Source organism: Mytilus edulis, chromosome 8 (assembly GCF_963676685.1).
Source record: "Mytilus edulis chromosome 8, xbMytEdul2.2, whole genome shotgun sequence".
NCBI classification, from domain to species: domain Eukaryota; kingdom Metazoa; phylum Mollusca; class Bivalvia; order Mytilida; family Mytilidae; genus Mytilus; species Mytilus edulis.
Window position 1 is genome coordinate 47,017,205 of NC_092351.1, and position 26,098 is coordinate 47,043,302.

Here is a 26,098-nt window from a genome sequence, read left to right on the forward strand (position 1 = left end):
GTTCAGTGACAAATATTTCATGCATTTCAAGGACAATAGTTCAGTAGTAGAGTGACAAATTATTGAGTCGTAGTTAATAAAGTACAATAAAACTGGCTTATTATTTGATTTTGTTCATATCTAGAAGTGCATACTTGAAAAACCATCATCCTCCCCCGCAAACACCTTTTTCATCCCATAACCATGTCGAAAGTCAGGAGCCTGTAATTTAGTGGTTGCTGTTTGTTGCTGTGTTACATTTTTGTACATAAGTTAGGTCGTTGGTTTTCTCGTTTAAATAGTTTTACATTTGTGATTTGTATGCCTCTTATAATTGACTTTGCGGTATTGGATTTTGTCATTGTTAAGGGTTGTACAGTGATCTGTAGATATTTATTTCTGTGTAAGTTAAAGCATAAAGCAGAAAAGATTTATGTAAAGTCGGTTATACATATAACAATACAACATCAGATCTGTAGAGCTTTTATCCGACATAAATACAGAATAATACAAGCACAATATATTAAACACATAAAACATAAAGCACGTCATGGAAAATAAATAGTGTTATCAAGCACAGCAATTAATAAGCACAATTAAAGTATATAAAGCAAACATAAAATGCAGATACACTAACATTCATGCAATAGCTATTATAAAGCACTAATCGTAATTCAAGCATTAAAAACACAAATAAAAAATTATGCCTAAAAATTTAAAAGCCAGAGTACACAAGATAAATAAATAAACTGATCTACATCTTACTGAGATCTGCAGGAGAAACACTGACACGAACTGACCTCCCAATGTATACCAACTAAACTTTTAAACTGACCCAATGGCATTTATTCCCTCATCTTATTTGGCAGTTTGTCCCAGAGTTTGGTTCCTGCATATCTGAATGAGTGTAGCCCATTGATAGTTGTCCTTACCCTGGGAACATCTGCTATATTGTTATTTCTAAAAGAGTAATTACATTTTTTAAAATCAATAAGTTCATGTAGATATAATGGACATTGTTTATTAATAATTTATATACCTCTATTACTATCATTCTAATTCTTCTGATTTCTAAACTTTGTAATTTTGATTTAATTAACAGTTGTTGATAAGTACTACAATAGTCTTCATATTTGGTCTCTTGAGGAGAATTGTCTCATTGACAATCATAACACAACCTATTGCTTTTTTTTTATATTAAAATGCAATATGGGAATCAACATTGAAAATAAACTTTTCAGAAGCAACTCAGTTGTTATCCATTCGTTTGATGTGTTTCATACCACGCATGCATCAAGTTTTAGAATAGTTTAATTGATATACAAGACATTTATTGTTATTCCGAAATGGAAGATTATCCAGGCAAAGAAGTTTACCTGTGAATAATACCGGTATGAGTTTTTTTTTCAATTTTGATGTTTTTTTCTGAAATTATTTAGTATTTCAAAGCGTTATAATACTTTTGCTTTAGTTATTTACCCCTTATTGTTATTAAATATGTATTTAAAATGTACCATAGATCAAATATAGATTCAGTTTTTGTTCATTTGTGTTACTACGTTTTTTTAGTGGGTTAAGCCATTCCAATTGATATGTTATAGTGTGTCTTTTTATGTTGTGATGTTTTACTAATGTTCTTGTTTCAGATAAGGGAGAAGGCTTGGTTTCATTAAAACGTTTAATCCCGCGGCAAATGTTTGCACTTGTCCTATGTCAGGAGCCGAATCTGATGTTCAGTAGTTGTCGTCGTTTGTTGATGTGGTTCATAAGTGTTTCTCGTTTCACGTTTTTTTATATAGATTAGATCGTTGAGTTTCTCGTTTGAATGATTTAACACCAATTATTTTTTTGGTGGCCCTTTATAGCTTGCTGTTCGGTGTGAGCCAAGGCTCCGTGTTAAAACCGTACTTTGACCTATAATGGTTTACTTTTATAAATTGTAACTTTGATGGAGAGTTCTCATTGGCACGCATACCACATCTTCATATATCTTCTGAGCTTTGATTTTGACATTTGATTGGGGACTTTCCGTTTTGAATTTTACCAGGAGTTTAGTTTTTTTGTGATTTTACTTTTGGCACTATGGAAGAAGTTCTATAACATTTCTATAAGAATTAAAAAGAAACAACGTATTTTACACCTCACATTTCATTTGACCAGCATCGAGGAATAATTAAAAATAACAATTATGCATAACGACCGCAATGTTTGCAACTCTCAAACGCTTCAAAGTTTTGTACTTCCTAAAATATCCAAATTTGGAGACCCGGTTATCGATCCTTGTCTTATACGCTTTCGCGCATGATCAGTCGACGTAATGCCCGCAGAATTAAACTTTATATGTAATAATATTGGTTAATGGTGTAGATTAAAATTTACACCATCCAAGGCCCTTTTGTTTTACTAAAATAATTATTATTACCAATAATTAACAAGTTTCGAATCGAATCCAATAGCGATTCCAATAGTTTATGTTACAAACGTAAATAATCTGTTCGGTCTACATTTTACCATTTCATTATGCATTTCCGTTATCAATTTTTCTCGGCGTTCTGTGTTTTTGTGATTTTACTTATTTTTAGTAGATCATACAAAGTCGCATTATAACGGTTGATGCTTTTAGACGTCACCGATTTCCTGTTGCGTCACAACAAAACAGTTACCATTGCTTTATAAGTGTTTATGTATTATGTTTTATTTTTTAATTGTTTACACATTATTGAACATTTGAATTCTAATCATTAAATAGTCTTATTGTCAATACAATTACCTTTAAGTTTTTAATAGAAATATTCTTTGTGATTTATTAAAAGTGTTTGATTTTCATTTAACATTTCATTTTTGTCGAAGACCAAATATAATCGTGGCCCGTATTTCTTTTTAGTTTAGTCACCCAGCATGTTCAATTTGAGGATGGTACGATTGGAGGTACCAAATGAAAAAAAACTTGTTTTTATCACTTTCCTCTGTTATGTTTCCTTTGTTGCAGGTAAGATTATTAATTTGTTAAAGAAAAATGATAATGTTTTCAGACATACTTGAATTTCCTTAAATTCGTCATTTAGGGGCAACAACTATTGTAACATTGTGTCTCTAATAGCAATAACTTAAAAAGGTAGATAAAATTATTTAAAGAGCAAACGTTCCCATAGGAATAAAAACATGTTTGTGGACTTTTTACTATTATGATAGTGGTTGATCTTGTATTGCTGACTATTTGTATGCTGACAGTTTCTTCAACAGTTAACGCCATTGATATGATTGAAGGCAAAAACTCGAAAACTATTGAAATTACTGAAAAATTTCATTTAATGGTAGTAAATTCAATAAGGATACATCCAATGGCTGTTTTAAGCTATGGTTTTATAGAAAATATTAAACAGCTGACCATTTGTCCCGTTCACTCTATCTGCTTTCCCATTATAGCTTTCAAAATAACATACAAACACTTGTACACAAGATAAAACACGTAAATAAATGTCAATAACTCTTATACTGAGTCATCTGATAATTTGATTAAAACAGAATGTTAGAAAGTACAGACATTTTGCGCATTTTGGGCTCCTGTGGTAATTTCGCCTTTTATTTGAACTAGGCGATTGAATACAGTTAATGCTGAACTTCTAGAAAAATTGAAAACTGAAAGTCTCTAATCAAATGGCAACAACAAAACACATTAAACGATTGGATTCCCGACTTGGTTAATGCATTTTTTGTGTAGAAAATGGCGGATTGAACCGGGTTGTATATATAGCTAGCTAAACCTCTCAATTGTATGACGGTCGCATTGAAGTGAAGTTCACGTCACGAATGACAAATTAACTCCGCCACATATCGATAATAGAAGTCTTATATGTGTTCCGTATGCACAAACCCTCCTTCCACTGTTCGGTAGACAAACTAATTGATATTGTTCATATCAAGCAACATGAAATCTCAGATTTTCTACAGAAGATTGATGAGTTTTACACAAGTTCTTTAAGGAAATGATCGTACACGTACAATTGTAAACACGCAAGGGACAGATTATTTCTAACTATTTCAAAAAAGGAAAATGATATGCTTTTTTGTTTTTAAAGGCCGTCTGGTGATCACATACATATATTTCTTATATATTTTCTATTAGAACTCTGATTGATACTTGTCATTATCGTATATTGGCATCATACAACATCGTCCTATTTTTATTTTTTGAATAAGATGTAAAAGCTAGTGGGTATGGATAGTAAATGATAATATTGATAAACTGATACTTCTGTTTACGTTAAAAGCATGTATCAACATTTACTCTTTCACCAGACAGTCTGAAATATTTTATAATTTTTTACACGTTTGAGCTTCCCGCTAGTAATCTGACGTGTTTCGTCAATTGTTCATTGCAGTTAAAATTTATAATAAAAATATATCAAAGCTTTAAGCGTTACATTTTGCAGTTATGTTTATTAAGTAATTGAACGAAAGTCAAGTATGTAAAGTTTATATTTCACGATTATACCTCATCTAACTTACTGCTCACGCAATTAATATTTTTAAGTATGAATGTACAATTGTTCGAATTTTTTTAGTGTTAATGAGAAGAAAAGAACCCATCTACCACAGGAAAACATGCGATATGGACCTTGTTCTTTGTTAAAGGCCATACGTTGAACTTAAGTTGTTGATTTCTGTGTCATTTGGTCTCTTGTGGAGAGTTGTCTCATTCACAATCATACCACATCTTCCTTTTTATATTATCTAAAATCACGGAACCAATGGTACATGTACTTAATTATCTACAGTAAAGCAAGACACTAGTTATATAACCCCAATTAAATTTAGATAATGTTAAAGGAAATAATTTGTAAATTTTGTTTGTAGGCCTTGAACAAATTATATGTGAATTGGATACAGACACGGTATCATGTGATTTATATTCAGTAATGACAATAACTAGTTCTAGCTATGGCAGACATGATGGAACAACATGCACTGGTGACCATATACTATACTCCAGTGGTTTTCCATGCATCATTGACTCAACAAATTGGGTTAAACAACATTGTGAAAACAAACAGATGTGCTCTATTCGGCCAGGTGACATTGTTGATGACCCATGTACTTATCTTTATAAATATATTACAGTTTGGTACACATGTTCAGGTAAACCATTTTAACTTGAATGGACTCTTAGCTTAACCTAATTTTGCAGTTATTAGATCAACATTCATTAAAATAATTAAAGAACACACAATATTTGATACACACATGCCATTGTGCATAGTAATTGATTAGTAAATTAATTACTTTATTGATTAAATAATTACCTAATTGATTAACATGTTATCAATTGACTTGAAAAAATAATTATTTTTGAAAACGTTAATACAGTTTAAACATTATTGCAGTTTCTTTTGGCAAATATTTAATGAACATGTAAAACCTCAATTTTCTGTCTAATAATTTGCAATAATTTGGAATTGAAAAACTTTAAATTATTGTATGATATTTATATGATAATCTGCCAATTCTGAACTCACAAATAAATTAAAGCAGAAAGGGGTAAAACAAATAGATAGTATACAAAAAAAGGCAAATAGAGGGAAATAAAAGAGACAAATACACGTATATAGTAAAGAAAGACAGAACAGGTCAAACGAAAAACAAATAACACAACATTAGCGATTAAATTTGGTCTTTATGATATCTGACTGAACGATGTGCTGCTTATTTGAAGATACCTCAGGTGTAAATAAAGAAGGCATTTGTTTCAGAAATAAATTCCATCAATACCAATTCATAACACAATGTACTTAACTCGCATTTTGAAAATTGTCAACCGGTCGCGAAAATGTGTTTCATTTCGATTTTTTCCGTTGTCAACCTTACTAAAACTTGTGACGCCGTTTTCATTGATTTATCTACACAATGGTATACAACACTCATACATTCATAGCAGGCCTATCTAAGTATGTTAACCGAGATTATTTCATCTACCTGCACTCGATTTGAAACATGCAACTCGCAGTAAAAGGTATCTTCTTCCAACGCTCTTTATATATCTCGGTGATCAATTGGTCAAATTTTATTTGAAGGTCTTACTGTTTTTAGGAGTTATCTGACTTTATCTCATTTCATATTCAAATTCCAGAGAGAGAGTGTTAATGACATTAATGTAATTGGAAAATTTTAGTAAAAATTTGAGTAAAAATAGAAACTCGTTACTTATAAGACATATCGCAAATGCCACTTGGTAGAGGGTCGTGAGTTCTATTCAGACAAAAACATTTTTAGGTCTTTCCACTTTTCGTGGGAAGACCTTTTGTTTTACTTCTGATTTTTTTTTCTTCTGCCGTCTGAAATGCTTTTTTGTCTTACAACATATCGAATCTCCTTTTTCTTGTTATCGCTTTATGTCTAAAACAGTAAAAGATTTTAGCAAACTGTTCATCAAATTGTTCGTCTACTCTTGAGAATGATTTGGTTTATTTTGACTTGAGTGATCGGAAGACATCTTATGGGAGTTATTTCCCTTTAAATTTTTTAGATTAGCGATGTGTTGGATAAATTCATACAGTATAAGTCGTAGAGGCCTACAGTCTTTTGATATGAAGTCCTTGATCCATTTGAAGAAAATTGAGGTCAAGGTCAAACGTCAAGGTCATGTTTAAATTTTGAATTCTGCTTGTTATCGTTATTCCACAGACACTGTGACAGTAAATGATATGTTCTGTTTGCCAAATAACTGTTTACAATAAGGGGCAACTTCAACCTATTTCAGTCAAAGTGTTTTGGTTAACCCTTATAGGAGTTTTCTCCCCTTATGTATTTCAAATCAGTATTTCTCCACAACCATACAAGTGATTGATCTCCGACCTTCCGTTTTGAGTTTACTGACCTATGACCTTGAAATTGAGATCAAGGTCGAAGGTCAAGGTCATGTTATAAATTTAGAATTTTGCTTGTTATCGTTATTCAAAAGAAACTGTTACAGTTAATGATATGATTTGTTTGCCAAATTACTGTTTACAAAAAGGCTCAACTTCAACCTATTTCAGTCGAAGTGTTTTGGTTAACCCTTATAGGAGTTTTATCCCCTTATGTATTTCTTCACAACCATACAAATGATTGACCTGGGGTCTTTTGATTTGAAATCACTAACCTGTGACCTATGACTTTGAAATGAGGTCAAGGTCAAAGCTCAATTTGACGTTCTAGATTTTCACCTTTGCTAAAAATTATTTTATGTTCATAATAAAACAATTAAGTCTTCTGCATATACCTATTAATCTTATTTTTTTATATCAATTTGAAGAACCAAATTACATCAACAAGGAGTGACATTTTCTAACATCGTTTTTTAAATTTCATTCTTATTATCGAGGTGGAAAGACCTTCCATTGTTCTTTGAAGAATTGTTTTTTAATATTGTTCTTACATCTCTTCTGAAAAAAAAATCCACATCCTTGTTATCAGTTATACTCGGAAACTACAAGTCCAATCGACCCCAAGATTTGCAGTCATCAGGGCATACAAGTACTAAAGGTTCATAAAACAACGTGGTGCAGATATCTCTCAAGACTTTCCCTAGAGTAAAAAAATAGCAAAGCCGTAAAAATCGCTTGCTAGGTCCGTAAATCTCAGTGAAATCCTACAATAAAATGTCCGCTCCTAGATTGAAATACTTATCTGTGTTACAAACTGGTGCTGAAAAATGTACATTATCAGAAAATAATCCAAAAATGTGTTTAAGTTTCACCGGATCAATTAAATCCAAAGCATGCACTGCTGTTGAACTGTGATCAAAATGTCAATTTCCTACAATGACTAAAGAAATTACATTGTGTACATTCCCTCTCTCTACATGGTGTCTGGTCAACGTCCCCACCTGAAAAGATATAAAAATACTACGTTTTCGTTATTATAAACCCGCGTCACGTGATGTCTCCTCAATCTGGCACGCGCGCTGGACCTGAAATAAAATAAAAACTTTCCAAACTAAACATGAAACTTCTCCAGTAACACAATAATATAGACCCCATACACAAACACCCCCCCCCCCCCCATCAATCATTTTTCAAAGGGGGAAGACCGTTTACAATTGCTTTTTTTTTTAAAACAATTGATTTATATTTTTTTTATATTTTTTTTATTCTTTTTAAAATTATTTATTTACTGCGAGTGGTGTGTTTCCAAGTTGGTATACTAATACGAAATAATTAGGGTTGATAAACTTGGGCAGCCTGCTACAGATGATTCAAACAACAAAAGTATGCGTATTACATGTATGCACCATTATGTAGAAAAATCAATTTAGATTTACGCCATAACAACTTTTAGTAGGGTTGACAACTGAGAAATCGGCATATAATTGATTTTCGCAAATTTTTCAAAATTCTAGTTTAGTACCTTGTGTTATATTAAGGTACATAGGAAAACAGTTCTGAGACAAGTGCATATGAGCATATCATTAGAACATGAAATTATTCGTTAAAATTATTATAAATTTTTACATTTTACTTAACAGTAACAATGTTGCTGCATCATGTGCATATTGCTATCGTTTGTGTGTTTTTTATGACCCATGTTGAAAATATTTGATTTTTTTTTAAATGTATATCAATGTTGAGGTGTTGAAATATCTAGGTAGTAAAAAAATCTAAGGGATATTTTATAAGTCCGTTTTTCATTTTTATCATTATTTTAACTAATGTTCATAATGGTATTTTCAGATATTGATGAATGCGCTTCAAATCCATGTCAACATGGCGGAGTGTGTACAGATGGAATCAATAAATACATTTGTACTTGTGATTCGGGATACACGGGAAATAACTGTGAAGAAAGTAAGTTTATTGCCTGAGATACATTCTTAATGTGAGTTTTGAAGCCATGCATTCTAAAAAAATGTTCTACTCAATTCTAAAATGAAACATTGTAGTTTTATGCCTAGTTTTTCAATTGGATTTAGATACATGTGTTATTTGATAATTCAAGTATGATTTGAGTAATAGTTATCTTTATTTTTAATGAAGTTGAATTTTTTGAGAAAAAAACCCAACATAAATGCATCACGTTAATATTTTCCTTAAACAATTTTAAAATATTGATAGTTATCAAAGGTACCAGGATTATAATTTTTAACCACAGACGCTCGTTTCGTCTTCATAAGACTCATCAGTGACGCTCAAATCAAAATAGTTATTAAGCCAAACAAGTACAAACAAGTACAAAATTCCAAAAAGTTGTGCCAAATACGGCTAAGGTATTCTATTCCTGGGATGATAAAATCCTTATTTTTTTTGAAAAATTCAAAGTTCTGTAAAAGGAAATTGATCAAAATGACCATATAATTGATATGCATGTCAACACCGAAGTGCTGACTTCTGGGCTGATGATACTCTCGGGGATGTAACGTCCACCAGCAGTGGCATCGACCCAGTGGAGTAAATAGTAAGACTCATCAGTGACGCTCAGGTCAAAATAGTTATTAAGCCAAACAAGTACAAAATTAAAGAGCATGAAGGGCCCAAAATTCCACAAAGTTGTGCCAAATACGGCTATGGTAATTTATTCCTGGGATAAGAAAATCCTAAGTTTTTCATTACAGTTCAAATCTATTCTAATATGGATCTCACGTTTCAAAAAAAGAATGTGACAGTTATCGTTCATTTTATGGAACTACCTTAATTAAAATGCAAGAACACAAATTCGTGACTTGTAGTTCGAAATGTACTAAAAAAATGTGTAATTTACATGAAAGATATAATAATAAAAGTTTTTCATCAGTTATGTATCAATAATAACTATTCTTATTCTGTACAATTTAAAAATGTAACTTTTAGATTTTGATGAATGCGGTTCCAATCCGTGTCAGAATGGTGGTACATGTTCAGATGTGATAAATGGATACACTTGTAATTGTTATCCGGCATACCAAGGAACTGACTGTACAGAGAGTAAGTTAATTTGTCTATAAATATTTCTGCAACGTCTACATAGACTGTATGACTGTTTCGTATAATTGCATTACAGACATCAATGTTTGAAGCCCTCTGCACGTTTTTTCGAGTTGTGTAGTAATAAAAGGACGATACATACATACATTAAAACGTTACTATATACATTTTACATAGTAATCTAAAAAAAAAAATAGCCAATCATATTTGTTTCCATAAACAGCAATGACATATACAGAGGATAATTACAAACAATTGTCGTAATAATCATTGACACATCTATAAAACATAAAATTGGAAACAAAGAAAAAGAAAAAAAAATCAATCAATAGCCAACAAATTATTTAACAAAAACAAAACGAAATTCAGCCAAAAAAAATAATCTGGTGACAAAACCCTGACAACAACCATCTTGCAATCTCTTAATTAAATTTTAAATTTTTTTTTTTTTAAATTGAATGATATTTTTTATTTTTTATTTTTTTTGAGCATCTCTATAGGGATAGTTATTTTCAAAAAGCTCAGATTTGGCAGTAACATTTGTTCCGTAAATATCAAAATCATTTGTTTTCAGAAAATAAACTTAATGAAAGAAACTGTATGTCTCTAGGTTTTATTTTCACCTCCTTGGCTATTTTCACTGAAGCTAATTGAATATTTATATTTGCAGGAAACGATTTATTTGATGTTAAGTATACACTGGAGGAACACGAAAGTACCCACTTTTCTATCACGGCTCTTTTAATGCTTTCCCGATTAAACTGTGCCAGAATGTGCACTCTAAATCACGATTGCTACGGATTCGAGTATAATGTTACTGGTCATACATGTCAGATGATTTCGGCAATTTCAACAAGCGCTTTTGGAAAAGTGCACTATTATGTCAAACAATTTTAAATGTATCTATTAGCTATAAAGGAATCAATAGAAATGTGGTATATTTATGGTTATTTTTATTCAATTTACGCCGTTCGAAGATAAGGTATCCCTGAATGTTCTCCCGAAGTGTTGTTGTAATTTTCCGTTGCATTTATGTTTAAGGTATATAGAATATATGACCAGTTTTAGGTTACCTCAAAGACGAATTGAAATACTAGAAGGCATTTCTGAGTGCACGTAGTTTTGCACTGTAAATAAACTCATCATATATACCAGGACTAAATTTTGTATATACGCCAGACGCGCGTTTCGTCTACAAAAGACTCATCAGTGACGCTCGAATCGAAAAAAGTTAAAAAAGCCAAATAAAGTACGAAGTTGAAGAGCATTGAAGACCAAAATTCTTAAAAGTTTTGCCAAATTCAGCTAAGGTAATTTATGCCTGAGGTAGAAAAGCCTTAGTATTTCAAAAATTCAATATTTTGTGAACAGTTAATTTATAAATGTAACCATATCAATGATAATTCATGTCAGCACAAAAAGTGCAAACTACTGGGCAAACATGCATAGTAAAACATATTAAATGGAAAATGTCAAGGTAATATTGTAGCCTGAATGTAAATAAATCATTGAAAATGATAGAGCAAGTCGTAAAGGCTGTTCAGCTAATATACCCCATTTATTTTTGCAAACTTAGCCAATATAAAAAAATCTTCGTTTAGTGCATGTATGAGCCAAATTGAGTGCCTGTGAAAAGTGAAAAAGTTCCAGTAAACTAATATCACAGGAAGTATGTTTTTTTAGAACTTTTTGCACATATATTTTCTTTATAATTTGTTTCATCTCTCTGAAAAAGTTGCACACTTTACATGTTGAAATAAGTGCTTGGTTTGTGAATTTGTTTCTATACCTTGTAAAATTGAGTTCCAAATTTAAAAGATATGTTCTTTAACTGGTAAAATAAGTTCTTTGTTTGTGAGATTTGTTCGTTATCTGATGAAATATGTTCCTTGTCTGTGTAATGTGTTCCACCTGTGAAACACATAATCTTGTATACTGAGAATTTGTCTTAGGTGAGTTTAAAGTTTTCATTATTTCCAATTTGGAAAAAAATAGTTCTGGAACAAGTTTTACAGTGCTAAAACAGATTCTCTGTGATAAAAATTCAATATTCTCTGAAATTTGTTACCACTACGTTGTCATTATAATGGAATTTGATGCGACTCTCATAAAAGTAAAAGGTTTAGCTAGTTTAAAACCAGGTTTTATCTATCATTTTCTACATAAGGAAATTGTGTACCAAGTCAGGAATATGACGGTTGTTGTCCATTTGTTTGATGTGTTTGAGCTTTTGAGTTTGCCTTTTGATTAGCGACTTTCTGTTTTGAATTTTCCTCGGAGTTCAGTATTTTTGTGAGTTCACTTTTTTGTCAGTGTTTCTCGTTTTTCGTTTTTCGTTTTTTAATGTAGACTATACTGTTGATTTTCTGTTTGAATGGTTTATAGTAGTAATATATATGTGAGACCCTTTTTAGATTGTTGTTCGGTTTGAGTCATGTTTTCGTGTTGAAGGCCGCACTTTGACCTATGGATTTACATTAACAAATTAAGACATGAATAGAGAGTTGTCTCATTGGCACTAATACTAAATCTGTATAGCTATATAGTATATAGTATATGTTAAAAAGATTGATGTTTATTCATTGTTTACGGTTACATAATATACATATATATTCATTGCACAGATTGTTAGACTGACTATATTGTAAACAAAGCTATTTTATCATATACTTACACTAAATAACATATGATTTTTACTGTTTGATAATAGCATTAAATTAATGTTAAATTTCATATTTTTCGAATTGGTGCTTAGCGGGCTAATATGAAAAGTTTATCACATGCTTCGATTTTTATCACATGCCTTTCAGTAACGTTATCGCATGGAATTCCGGTGATACTCGGCAAATTCGGGAAAATACACCTCAATGTTACGTTTTTAGTGAAAAACATTGCAAAGTAGTGTACAAAACAATTATTTGGATACTGGAAAGTATATTGTGTAAAATAATATAAAAAAAAAGAAAACAAACAAACAAATTATTAAATAAACATGAATAATGCATTTTTTTAAATTTAGAAAGTTACTTTTAAAAAGGTTGACTTTTTCAGACAGTGTTCCTTATGTATATTGTGGAATTATTGTTTTTTTCGATTCGTCCATATTTTTCTTCTCCGTTAAGCTTACGATAGCAAGATTTTATCGAATGTACTAAATTTGGGGTTCGACGTCCGTGAAGATTTCACTCTTTAAACTTCTATTTGGAACCACGCAAAAAGATCAATAGATGAATCTGTTATTTTTCTTCATTGTTAAAGCATATGATAAAAAGATCATAACATGTCTTTTTTTCATATCGCATGTATTATCAGCCCTCGGTCAATATCAGCCTTTGAGCCATGCGGCGCTTGGGCTGATATTGAACCTAGGGCTGATAAAATAATCTGATAGTATCACACTGTACCATATTTCGAATGAATGAAAATAAGAAGGAGGCGAAACGCATGTCTTTGATCCCGAATGAGAAAACAAGGCTGTTTTATTCATTATTACCTTCAACATCATATAGAGTTAAGGATTAAAAGTCTATAATTCCGTTTTCATTTTCAAATGATCATCATAACATACCTTACATGTTTGTCTAACCAAAATATAGCCGTATAAAACGTTTTCAATGTTCAATACCTCAATTCCAATTAAACATATAGTGACTGTTACAAAACTTCAATCGAAATGATGAAGCGCAGTCATTATTTCTCCTCTCAAATAATTTATTAAAATATACACGCCCAGATTTTACATTCAGTACAAATAATAATTGATTATTTTATCTTTTATCTTGATCAAAAATGTTTAAGGAAGAAAAAGGGATAAAAAGTTTAATAAAACAAATTGCATTTAGTGAGTCTGATCAGACTCGTAGAAACTGGTTTCAGTTGCTTACAATATGGATCTTACTGAATCGGAATAAAACATTATAAGCAATTGGACATTTTGGTTAAATAACTATTTACAACCGCTGCATTTGTTTGCGCCTGTCCTTAATAAGGAATCTGATGTTCAGTAGTTGTCGGTTTGTTGATGTGGTTCATATTGTTTCTGGTTTTCGTGTTTTTATTTAGATTAGACCGTTGGTTATCCCGTTTGTATGGTTTTACACTAGCAATATTTTGAGGCCCTATATAGCTTGCTGTTTGGTGTGAGCCAACGCTCCGTGTTGAAGACTGTGCCTTGCATTATAATGGTATACTTTTATAAATTGTGACTTGGATGGAAAGTTGTCTCATTGGCACTCATACCACATCTTTCTATATATATGATAAAGATATATATCGCAGCACAATACAAGACAATGATAATGATAACATTAGTTTTTTTTATATTCGGTTAACTCTTGACAATCCGCAATCAAGCTATTCATTTTATGAAAACCTAGGATTTTGTGGGTGCTAGTTCATGGAAAATCGTCCTACATGAGAATCTTCAAAAACATATAATTATACACTTACACTGATATCGTTGAAATGTTTACAAACAAACAACATATTTCATGTATATATTGCGCTGAGTATATTTATATATCAACAGCCAGCTTATTGTGCACTTGTTTTGCTATATCACTTTTAGATATATCGAAGCTCTTCTAATCCCATATATTCAAAACTTTATAAATCAGCAAACTTGAAATTAAACAAATAAAGAACACGATATAGACAAAAAGGTCAACATGTTGTTATATAGTGAATATTGACGACTACAAACTAGGTTATATGACAGACGTGATGATTTCCTCTTTCCAAATGCAATCGTCGACGTTGCATTCTTAACAGCAACATAATACTAGTACCATTCCCATCGGGCGACGCTTATGTATTTCATTTTATACATAATGTAAGTAACGCTCTTATGTGTTCATATTGAAGGAACTATATTAGCACGGCGAGTTTCTTACATATCATCTTTTTCAACATGGTTATAAGGAGGAACGACGTAAATGGATGCTAGATAAGGTAATATGATTATCTCGTTTTGGTTGGTAATTCTGTTATGCTTTTATCAATATACCCTTGGTAAACGATTGTTTCATTAATATTTAGTTATAAAACGTACCAGGCTTATAATTCTGTACATTAGACGCACGTTTTGTCTACACAAGACTCATCAGTGACGCTCAGATCAAAATAATTTGAAAAACCAAACAAGTATAAAGTTGAAGAACACTGAGGACCCCAAAAATCCAAAAAGTTGTGCCAAATACGGCTAAAGCATGCAAATTAGGTCCGCTTCACATAATTTTAAATGATTTGAATTATATCAGTATGCCAATTATGACTGCAGTAGGACTTTTTTTGTTTTTTATTATATCATCACAAATATTGGATTTTTCTGTTAAATTACTTGTCCTTTTGAAGATCAATAATGTATCATAATAATTGATGTTGTCCCACATTTATGGAAATATGATTTTGATTTACTGTGAATTAGTTCTGCTTCGCATAATTTTAAATGATATGAGTATGCAAAATATAACTACAGTAGGAATTGTTTACTTTTTATCATAGCATTACAACTTTTCGTTTTTTATTATTAGATTACATGTCCGTTTGAAGGTAAAATGTTTATCTCAGAAATTGGTAGTATCCCACATCTATGTCAAAACTTTCTTTGATTTACTATGAAGAAGAGCCGTTATTGGGGCTATAAATGTAAACATTAATGCTATTGTCCTCAATTACATTTAAAAATTGTATTTTCTTTGCTATTCAGTACGATCCACTCCTCTAATTGATTCTACTTATGTTTTATATACAATGTCTTAGCATAATTGTCATGAGAATTGACTGTCCGAATAACTATTTAAAATGTCATTGGTAAAATAAATGATTTATTTGGATTGAAATGTTGTGAATGAATTTTTTTTGTCACATTAAATCCCTATAAAACATATTATGACTATGAACTGAAACAATGATTTTATCAATATTTAATGATATAAAAACACAAAGCAAATCATGCAACAAGATAGCAATCCATTCTTGAATTGAGAACCCATTATCGTTAATGTTTGGAAATTTTATCAATAGTCAATAGATGAACTGAAGTTAAACGTTCATATGTGCATTTCATTAAAAACATCACAGACACATATAGTTAGATATCAACTCAAGTATAGCTAAATATTTGTATTGTTGTTAAGTATCCAATTTGCATGTCTTGAAATATCATCCATAAAACAATACTTGCATGGTTCTAGCGTATGTGTATTTAGTAATTGATTACTTATACTTGATGATAACAACACAATAATTATTATGACATCGTATTGCGATTCACATGTTAAGATACGTGTTTACCAATTGCACATTACACATTTCTTTTTTATGCTCAAACTTTAGTATAGACTATTTAGTTTGATATATCATACTAATTTTTTTCTTAATTTGTCAGAGAAGATCAAAAGAAGCCTAAACATATTCCTAATCGGAAAACGACAAGCTATCCAAAATGGGAAAAAAGCAAATCTGGAAATTGTTCAGCGAAGATAATTCGAAAAACATACCAAAACTCAAACTCTCGTTTATTTTTCAAAGAATACATCAGTGACATTCGAATACAAAAGTTATTAAACCGCAAAGCATAGGAGGTTTCAGAGCATTGAGAAACCTTATGTCTAAAAAGCTATAGTTACCTATTCCTCCGTTAGTACATTTGTAGCATTTCAAAAATGAGTTTAACTGATCATTTGCAACCATTTACAAGGTAATTAAATACATTTTAAAACTCTTTATCACAAATAAGCAATATAATGTCGTATCAACTGGACCGCATGTGTTTCATATTAAAAGTTATTCCAGTTTAAAAAGTTACAAACCTGTATGTCTGAAGCTGTCAACTAAATTTTTGATCCCCTTACAAAACCTTAGCAATATTTTGGGTTAAAGATGGTAACTATTTATTACTATGTGTCGCAATAGAAGTACTCTACACAGAAACAATCTTCTTGAGATAGAACAGATGCGGTTGTTTTTTTTAAGTTGAATTTATAGTTTAAAAGAAATATACTGAACAATAACTGTGAACTCGGGCCTGAAATTGCATAAATTTTCAAAAATCTTCAATTTATTGTTATGATTTCTACTTTTCAATAGAAAGTAAATACATGCTTGAAAATTAATTACAACTTTATTACAAAATCAATTTGAAAATTAATGAATTTAGAACACTTTATATCAAATATTTATTTTGATCTTCTTTTAAAAAGGAATATTACAATGGTAGAAGACTAACCAATTAGGAAGCACCAATTAAGACTAGACAATTAGGAATCACCAATTAAATGAATCAAGAACCGTTTAGGTATAATGATTTTAATTTGTATTTGAACTTAATTATTATTCAATAATTCCGTATAATCAATATATTTGAGCTCTATAAACCTCGGATTAATTAACAGCTTTTTCACTTTGTTGAAGCTTTGGTTATAGCATTGTTGAACTATTTTTTAAAGGTTTTCACTGTATATTGTGACCATGCAGTTTTTATGGATTTTCTATTCTATATATATATATATGTTTCAATAATATATGGTAAGCTTGTGCTAATCTTAATTATTTCGGGAAAAAACAAATATACCTAATTTTAAATGGTTTCAAAAAATCGACATGTTTCGAAATCGCGAAATAAACAGACTATTTGAAAGGAGTTTATAATCACATCTAAAAATCTTAAATTCCCCAAAAAGGAGATTTCTTAAAGAAAATAAATTCTGCCATAGAGGTAACATGTTTCTCGTGTATCATCTGTCAAAGTACAAACTTTAGGACACATCTTGAGAATATTTGACAATTGTACACAGTACAGTTTTTCCTAAATTTTAAAGCTGTGTAATATGTGATCAAGGTCATATAGTTCAATTTATTCTGCAAACAAAATTAGTGAATATGAAAACAATGATTTACTGATATAAGTATTATATTCCTCTAATGCGAAATTTTTAAATACGAAAACTAGAAACACCAATACACAGTTTAATGGAATAAGATCAATAATCTAAAAATTTCAATTTTAGGCCTTAAACAAACTATTTGTCACATGGATACAGACACCATATCATGTGCCTTGTATTCAGCTATGACAACAATTAGTTCAACGTATGGTAGAAATGATGGAACAACGTGCGCCGATGGCCATGGTCCATACTCCAGCGGTTTTAATTGCACCATCGACTCAACAGAATGGGTCGCACAAAGATGTCAGAACAAGCAGACCTGTTCCTTTGAACCAAGATCAATTGGTATTGACCCATGCCCAAATAAATATAAATACATGACAGTTTCATACACATGTTCAGGTAAACAATTTAGGGTAATATATTTCTGATTATATAACTTCTTAAACAACATTCATGAAGGGACATACAAACTATAGATGAAAGTACCCAAAAAAAACAACACAGTTATTTAAAATTGATGGGTGAATCAACGATAACTGATTTATATTTAATAAATATACGATTGATAGCATTTAATATTCTCTGGAAAAAAAAACATTTCGTGGATTAACGATTACAGTATTTTTTGTCGTTTTCACATGCTTCTGTCTAAGAGTTATAACAGACACGTTATATGACAACATGGTTCATTCGTTTGATAAAAGACAATGCATAGATGTTCGTGTTCCAATATACTTTTAAGAATAATCTTCAAAAATTCAAACACAATACTTTTTATCTACTAAAAGTATACCGGCATCATTGAAAAATAAATCAATGATCAACAGTATCGAACTGGTATTCATTTCTAGCAAAATTTCGTATTTTGCAAAAAGACAAAAATATTCACCTCAAAGAAGGTGAAATGCAATATTCAAACGCATTATATCTTATATGACATGCTAGAATATCGGCATGTTCGATAAAAAAAGAATATTAAAAAAAAATTAAAAGAGCTTTGAAATTAGATCAAACTCGATTGGAGAAATGTTTTGATATGCGACAAATTGTATATCACAGTAACGACGAGAATAAAGATGAAAACCCACAACTTTCCTATAAAAGAAAAAAAAACTTTAATGCTTTGTTTTGAAGTTACTTGTTAAAAGTTTGAATTTCATGACGATGTGTTTCTACTGGAATACATCTACTTGGTGTTGGCTTATAAGTAAACATGTTTATCGAAACTTCTGACTGCTGAACACAATTTTGACTGTTATGCTTATGCAAAATATGTTCAACACAAAGATATGATACGGGTAAAAGAAAATTGTACATACATGTTCACACAAATCATTCGTGTCATTGTTTTGTTTTTAAAATCCATTTTACAGTCGGAATCTTTTCAGGTCAACAAGAAAATCCCAACTATCAACAACGGACATTTATATTTATTATACTATTTATATCTGACAATTGTCGTTTCATGTATCAACTAAGTTTCATCATATACGTTTTAATTTTAGATGTTGACGAGTGTGCTTCACTTCCATGTCAAAATGGTGGAACATGTGCAGATATGGTCAATGGTTATATTTGTACCTGTAACTTGGGATACACGGGACTTCAATGTGAAGAAAGTATGCAATATATTTAGAATAAAATGAAAGTATATGCTTGCGCTGATTGTGCTTGAAATCATAATTTATATTGTTCCAAGTATTTTTATTTGTGGTATTTATTGAAGAAGTATATCGAATAGAATTCGAATTGTCTCATTTAAATTTAAAAAAAAGTCGAGGAAGGGTTGTTTAGGTGTTTTCCATGGTAAACCTCCCGACAACAAACATGATCATATGGATCTATAAATAAATAGAAACCTGAGCGATAGAGGGCATCATTATTTGATGTCCTTTAATGAAATAAAACAATATTACAAATACCATTGAAATGCACGACAAACCTCTCCGCAGTATACATGATCATATAAATGTATATATAAATTAAAAAAAAACGGAGTAATACATGCAATTGAGGGGCGTTTGGTGTACTTTAGATTTAAAATTTATTACAAATAACGTGGAATAATGACGACGTACAAACCTCTTTGAATTTTAAAAGTTTTCATTGAATTATTATGGGGTCATTGGGTACATATTTGTATGTAGTTACATCTTATTTTTTCAAAACAATTATCATCTTATAGGCATTTTAAGTTTTATATCAAGATTACACACAGTTTTCTAGGATGAACATTATATTTGTAGAGGGTCTTTTTTTCTCTTGGATTGTGGAAAGTATAATGCATTTAGTATTATAATGAAATAACACGAATAACGTTTAATGCAGCGTAATGTTTTAAACACATTTCAAAACCTATTTTTTTCTGACTGTATAAGAAAATGGCTACTTCATTTTTAGATATTGACGAATGCGCTTCAACTCCGTGTCAAAATGGTGGAACATGTGCAGATTTGATTAATAGATACACTTGCACTTGTGATTCAGGATACAAAGGAATTCTCTGTGACGAAAGTAAGTGAAACCTCCAAAAAAAATATGCATTCCACGAAAAATCTTGTTGAAGTGTTTATAACAAAAGCGCACCATTGACTTTCAGTTCAATTTTAAATAATGAATGCAATTTTGAAGCTAATTAATATGTTAGTAAAATTACACACGTCACTCGGTGGTTTACTCTGATTTTTTTTAGCCATTCAATCAATTTTATTACTTAAAATGAAAATATAGGTTGCGGTCTAACAACTTCATTTAACACCTGCGAGTATGAGAAAGAAAAGTGCATCGAGTTTTCAATTGCTTAAGATAGACGAATTTTCAATGTTTTATGTTTCTACATCTATAATCCGGTAGTTTTTAATGCGAATCAGTGGGTATTTCAAAAAGAATATAATATTGAAATATATGGAATGAGCTATATTATCAATTGGTAGGTTTTGGCTGAGTAGTAGTAGTTATACATATGTCACATCAAGTTCACTGCAAGAGCACATTCTAAATGCATGTGACTGAAGTTTGATTTTATGTCAATCTCGACTACACGTATCGATCGAATCAATGGATGCACTAGTGACTGTGTAATTTTTGATATTAGGAAAATTAATAAATTGAAATGCCGCAGAATATTTGGAACTTAGAATTTATAGATTTACGTGTCTGAAGCAATTTATTAATTAACAATATTACAATTAATAATTTACACTAAAGACGTCACAATCGTAGTGTTCCTTGGTCTTTTAATCAATTATTACTATGTACATCATGTTCAATGTTCAAATGTATTTTGTAGATATTGATGAATGCGCATCAAGTCCATGTCAGCATGGCGGAATATGTACAGATGGAATCTATCGATACATGTGTACCTGTGTCCAAGGATACTCAGGAAGTAACTGTGAAGAAAGTAAGTATATTGCATAACACAGGTTCTATCAGTTTTGGATGTGTTTGATCCCGTGTACTTGAGCAAAATGCACTTTTTAAATATAATTGATTGAATACTATGTGATTAACACATCTTTGTTACCACGTATATTGTATTTTTATTGTAAGACACTTATTTTGTTTTTGATCGCATTTTGAAATGCCATGCAGTTAGTATCAAGGAAACCCAATATTCCACGAGGAACTGAAAATGTATGTAAGAATCTGTTTCTCTAATGATTGAAAAATAAATTTGCTTTTTTTGATAAACAAAAATCCCCTTCAAGCGCCTTTTAACATTCCACGAAGTTGTCAATTTCATCAACACCTCATAGCATATGTTGATTCATCCAGTTAGCTTAAAAGGTTATGACCCTTACAATCATCCAATGATCTATTGAGATCACAGACAACCACACGTTGATAAAAAAAATTATTATACAATGGGTTCGGAAAGGGATTAATTTCCATAGCATTAGTGAAATTGATGTATCCAATGTACTGCAATAGACACTACACTTATCGATCTGATTAATCGACCGATATATCAAATTAATCAAGCATATACGAAAAATGAATTGACTCGAATGTTAAAGGGACATCAACTAACAATTTGTAGATCATTATTATCCCTTATGCTTAAATTAGTTTAAATCAATTCGAAATTGATTGGAAAGACGTACCAATCGAAGTCACTCTGATGCCTTCGTTATATACCAAATACTAAAACTTTATCATATTCAATTTAAAATTCAACTTTTAGATTATGATGAATGCAGTTCCAATCCATGTCAGCATGATGGTACCTGTGCAGATTTAATAAATGGATACACATGTAACTGTTATATCGCATATAAGGGAAATAACTGTGAAGAAAGTAAGTGAAGTGTTCTGTAAACGTCTCTGTCAATGTATTTGCGTCTGTCCCAAGTCAGGAGCCTCTGGCCTTTGTTAGTCTTGTATTATTTTCAATTTTAGTTTCTTGTGTATAATTTTAAGTTTAGTATGGCGTTCATTATCACTGAACTAGTATATATATTTGTTTAGGGGCCAGCTGAAGGACGCCTCCGGATGCGGGAATTTCTCTCTACATTGGAGACCTGTTGGTGACCTTCTGTTATTGTCTGTTCTATGGTCGGGTTGTTGTCTCCTTGACACATTCCCCATTTCCACTCTCAATTTTAATTGGTGTTTTGAGTTACTTTAATAAATGTCAAGTCTCTTTTGTCAATGCCATTTGTATTTGTCTTTCATTTTTGCTAATGGGCTAGTCATTTTATGCCGTTTTGTGTTTCTTAGATACATATTTGTTTTTGTAGTGATGAAGATTATAACAAAATGAATGATGTACCCCTATTTTGACTTATGATGTATGTTTGTATTGTTCACACATCATTCTAAATTTACTGTAGTTTGATGTAACTATCATATAGACCAGCGGTTTAGCTAGGCATAAAACCAGCTATATTCCACAACTGTCTGACAACGCTGTGGATAATAAAAAAAAAAAGACAAACAGACAAATTATAATTCACAAAACACAACATAGAAAAATAAAGACTAAGCAGCACGAATCCCATCGGGATGACCTCAAGTGCTCCGGAAGGGCTAGCAGATCTTGCAACATGTGTTGAGCTAATGTTAGGACAAACCCATTAGGTACGAATGCTATTTTATTGACAAAAGTACTATTAACAAAGGTATTAACGTTAGTATCAAGTAACGAATTTTAAAATGTTCAGATCGAACTTAATTAAAGAGACATGTATAGATCTGATGAGTTAATACTTTTGCAACTAATTTTTACAGTTTGCTCTTATGTTGTGTTGTTATACATTTTACAACACTGTCCTAGATTAAGGGGAGGGTTGAGCGTCTACAAACATTTTTAACCCCGCCATAGTCTTAATGTGCCTGTCCAAATTCAGAAGTATGTAGTTTAGTGGTTGTCGTTTGATCATGTCTGTCCTATTTGTTTTTCGTTTTTTTGTTATGATTTAGTCCGTTACTTTCTCAATTGAATTATTTCACGTTTCCATGTCGGGTCCTTATAGCTGACTATACGATGATAAATTTTCGCATTGTTGAAGTCCTACGGTTGCCTTAAATTTAACATCCATTTTTATGTATCTACTTTTCTTCATTTGCATATATAATGTTAAAAAATTATGTCATTCAATATATTTTATTAATGTTTGCTCAATTCTACTGTAGATGTGTTTTTCGACAACAATTGTCTTTTTAGTGATGATCGAGGCCAAAATATTCAAAAGTAGGCAAATGAATACAAATGTTAAAATTAGTCTTACCAGAAAGACAGAAAATAAAGTCAACTGAGTTAAGTCTGCCAATTGATATTTTATCGTATGTTTTTCTTTGTTGTGATGTTATGCTATTGTTTCAAAAAACAGGGAGAAGGTTTGGATCCATTAAAACGTTTAATCCCGCTGCAAATGTTTGCACCTGTCCTAAGTCAGGAATCTGATGTACAGTAGTTGTCGTTTGTTTATGTAATATATACGTGTTTCTCGTTTCTCGTTTTGTTTATATAGATTAGACTGTTGGTTTTCCCGTTTGAATGGTTTTACACTAGTAATTTTGGGGCCCTTTATAGCTTGTTGTTCGGTGTGAGCCAAGGCTCCGTGTTGAAGGCCATACTTTAACCTATAATGGTTTACTTTTTAAATTGTTATTTGTATGAAGAGTTGTCTCATTGGCACTCACACCACATCTTCCTATATCTATCAACGCCTTCTTGTGTGTCATATATTTTGTTTCCATTATTCTTGTCATTGATTTTTAATTTGTTTTGGTAATACATTTTAGTCTTGTTTGTAATAATAGCTCTTCGAAGTATGTTTGAAATTTGTTGCTTCGACAATCCCCCAAAAAGACAGTTTTTGTCAAATTACTGGACTTATGCATGCTATGGTGCAGTAAATATTCATCGGTTACTATATATCAATATACACTTTTTGATGATATTTAGTTAAAATTTGTTATGATGTTATGATGAAGTGAAAAATACAAATTTGGTTTCCGTTTTTCCTTTATCATTTGTTCGATAAAGTTAATTTTCTATTGTTTTCTTTTTCTTTTTAGGTAATGATTTAGTTGATGTGAATTATAAACTGACGGAACACACAAGTACCCATGCGTATATAATGGCGATCCTCGTGACGTCACGTTTGAATTGTGCCAAAAGTTGTACTTTAAACCATGATTGCTACGGATTCGAATACAATGTTACTGACAAAAAATGTCAGATGATTTCAGCAAGTTCAACAAGTCATTTTGGAGTAGTGAACTATTATATTAAACATTTTTAAACTTATATATTAGTCAATAAAATAATTGATTTCAATTAATACGTATGAGTTTCAATGATTGTTAGTCGTTAAAGTCAGAATTTGTGTATTGTAAACTACTGTTTGTTTTGTTACATTTCTTTATTAGCCATGGTAATGTCAATTTACTTTCGACTAATGCGTTTTAATGATCCTCTGGTATCTTCCGGTATCTATAATAACATTTACTACGGTAACATTAATTCTCGTTATGGGTATTTCAGTTTCAAAACAGTAATGAAGAATTTTCACGAAAATATAACAATTTTTTATTAGTTTGACAATAGTTGTATGTTGACATGAATATCAATAATGTGGTCATTTTTGTAAATTTCCTGTATAAAAAACTAAGGATTTTCTTATTCCAGACATTTTGTTTTTATTAAATTAAAATCAAAGCCATCACGAGTTGGTTGACCGTTATGGAATAACCGTTTAACAGATAATATCGGATATGTTTCTTACGTCGTAACTACAATTCCCTTCCCTTTTTATAAATATGACCTACGAATTAGACTATTTACCGGATTTGTAATAACCTGAGCAACTCGACGGGTGCCATATGTGGAGCAGGATCTGCTTCCACTTCCGAAGCACTTGAGATCACCCCAAATTGTTGTGGAATTCGTATTGCTCGGTCTTTGAGTTTCTATGTTGTTTCTTGTGTACTATTATTTCTATGTTTGTCTTTTTCATTTTAGCCATGGCGTTGTCAGTTTATTTTCGATTTATCAGTTTGACTGTTCCTCATGTATCTTTTGCACTTCTTTTATAATCATCCGGAGCACCTGAAATGTTTTTGGTGTAGCTTAGTTTTTAGTTTTCTATGTTGTTTTGTAACTTTTGTTTGAATCTTTTTGTTAGTCGATGTTATTTTGCTTCTTGTTTTTCCATGGCATTGTCACTTGTTATCCGACTTTTGAGTTTACATATCCTTTTTGTATCGTTCGTTTGTCTTGAATTGTTAGCTGAGTTGTTGACAAATTTATTTATGACGTGCAGATATGAATGAACAATCAAAGAAAATATTAAACATTAAATTCCCCCTTCGTTAATTGCAAGAGCCCAAAACAATAACCATAGCATTGTATGTTATTTTGTAACTGCATATTGTAACAATTTAACAAATGAAAATGTAAAAGTCATCCACTTTATAGTTAAATGAATGTAGGCTATGAATTAACAAAATAAAAAAAACATCAACATACAATTCATTTTTATCTTTTATGACAAAAGCCGAAAAAAACCTTCGTATATCTCGGTACGTCCCCACAATGTAACATCAAATCAACAAAGTAATAGTTTAATGACCGCAACGATTTTTTCTAAATGAATATATGTGTATGTATTTAAAAGCTACCAAGCAAATTCTTAACCACAATTTTTCACATTATTAAAGTTACATACTTGTAAATAAATTTAATACATAAAACTTAGCAGGTTAATACGATTATCCTTCGAACTTATATTTTAAAGAAAAAGAAAACTAAAGTCTGAATCTATTAATACAACATCTTGATGA

At 31.0% G+C, this 26,098-nt stretch overlaps 1 protein-coding gene and 1 long non-coding RNA gene across 2 annotated transcripts in view; both read left to right on the plus strand.

Annotated features, from left to right (window-relative positions):
• The first annotated feature begins 8,689 nt into the window (after positions 1–8,689).
• Positions 8,690–10,768, plus strand: LOC139485761 (uncharacterized). The gene is made up of 3 exons (XR_011655389.1): positions 8,690–8,801; positions 9,801–9,914; positions 10,585–10,768. It is a non-coding gene; the product is annotated as an uncharacterized lncRNA (long non-coding RNA).
• A 7,178-nt stretch (positions 10,769–17,946) lies between these two features.
• Positions 17,947–26,098, plus strand: part of LOC139484139 (fibropellin-1-like) — a 134,253-nt gene continuing 126,101 nt past the window's right edge. Inside the window, exons 1-5 of the mRNA XM_071267867.1 lie at positions 17,947–18,205; positions 19,312–19,425; positions 20,207–20,320; positions 21,096–21,209; positions 21,993–22,106. Of these exons, the coding sequence (XP_071123968.1) occupies positions 17,947–18,205; positions 19,312–19,425; positions 20,207–20,320; positions 21,096–21,209; positions 21,993–22,106 (715 nt within the window). The remainder of the gene's footprint in view (positions 18,206–19,311; positions 19,426–20,206; positions 20,321–21,095; positions 21,210–21,992; positions 22,107–26,098) is intronic.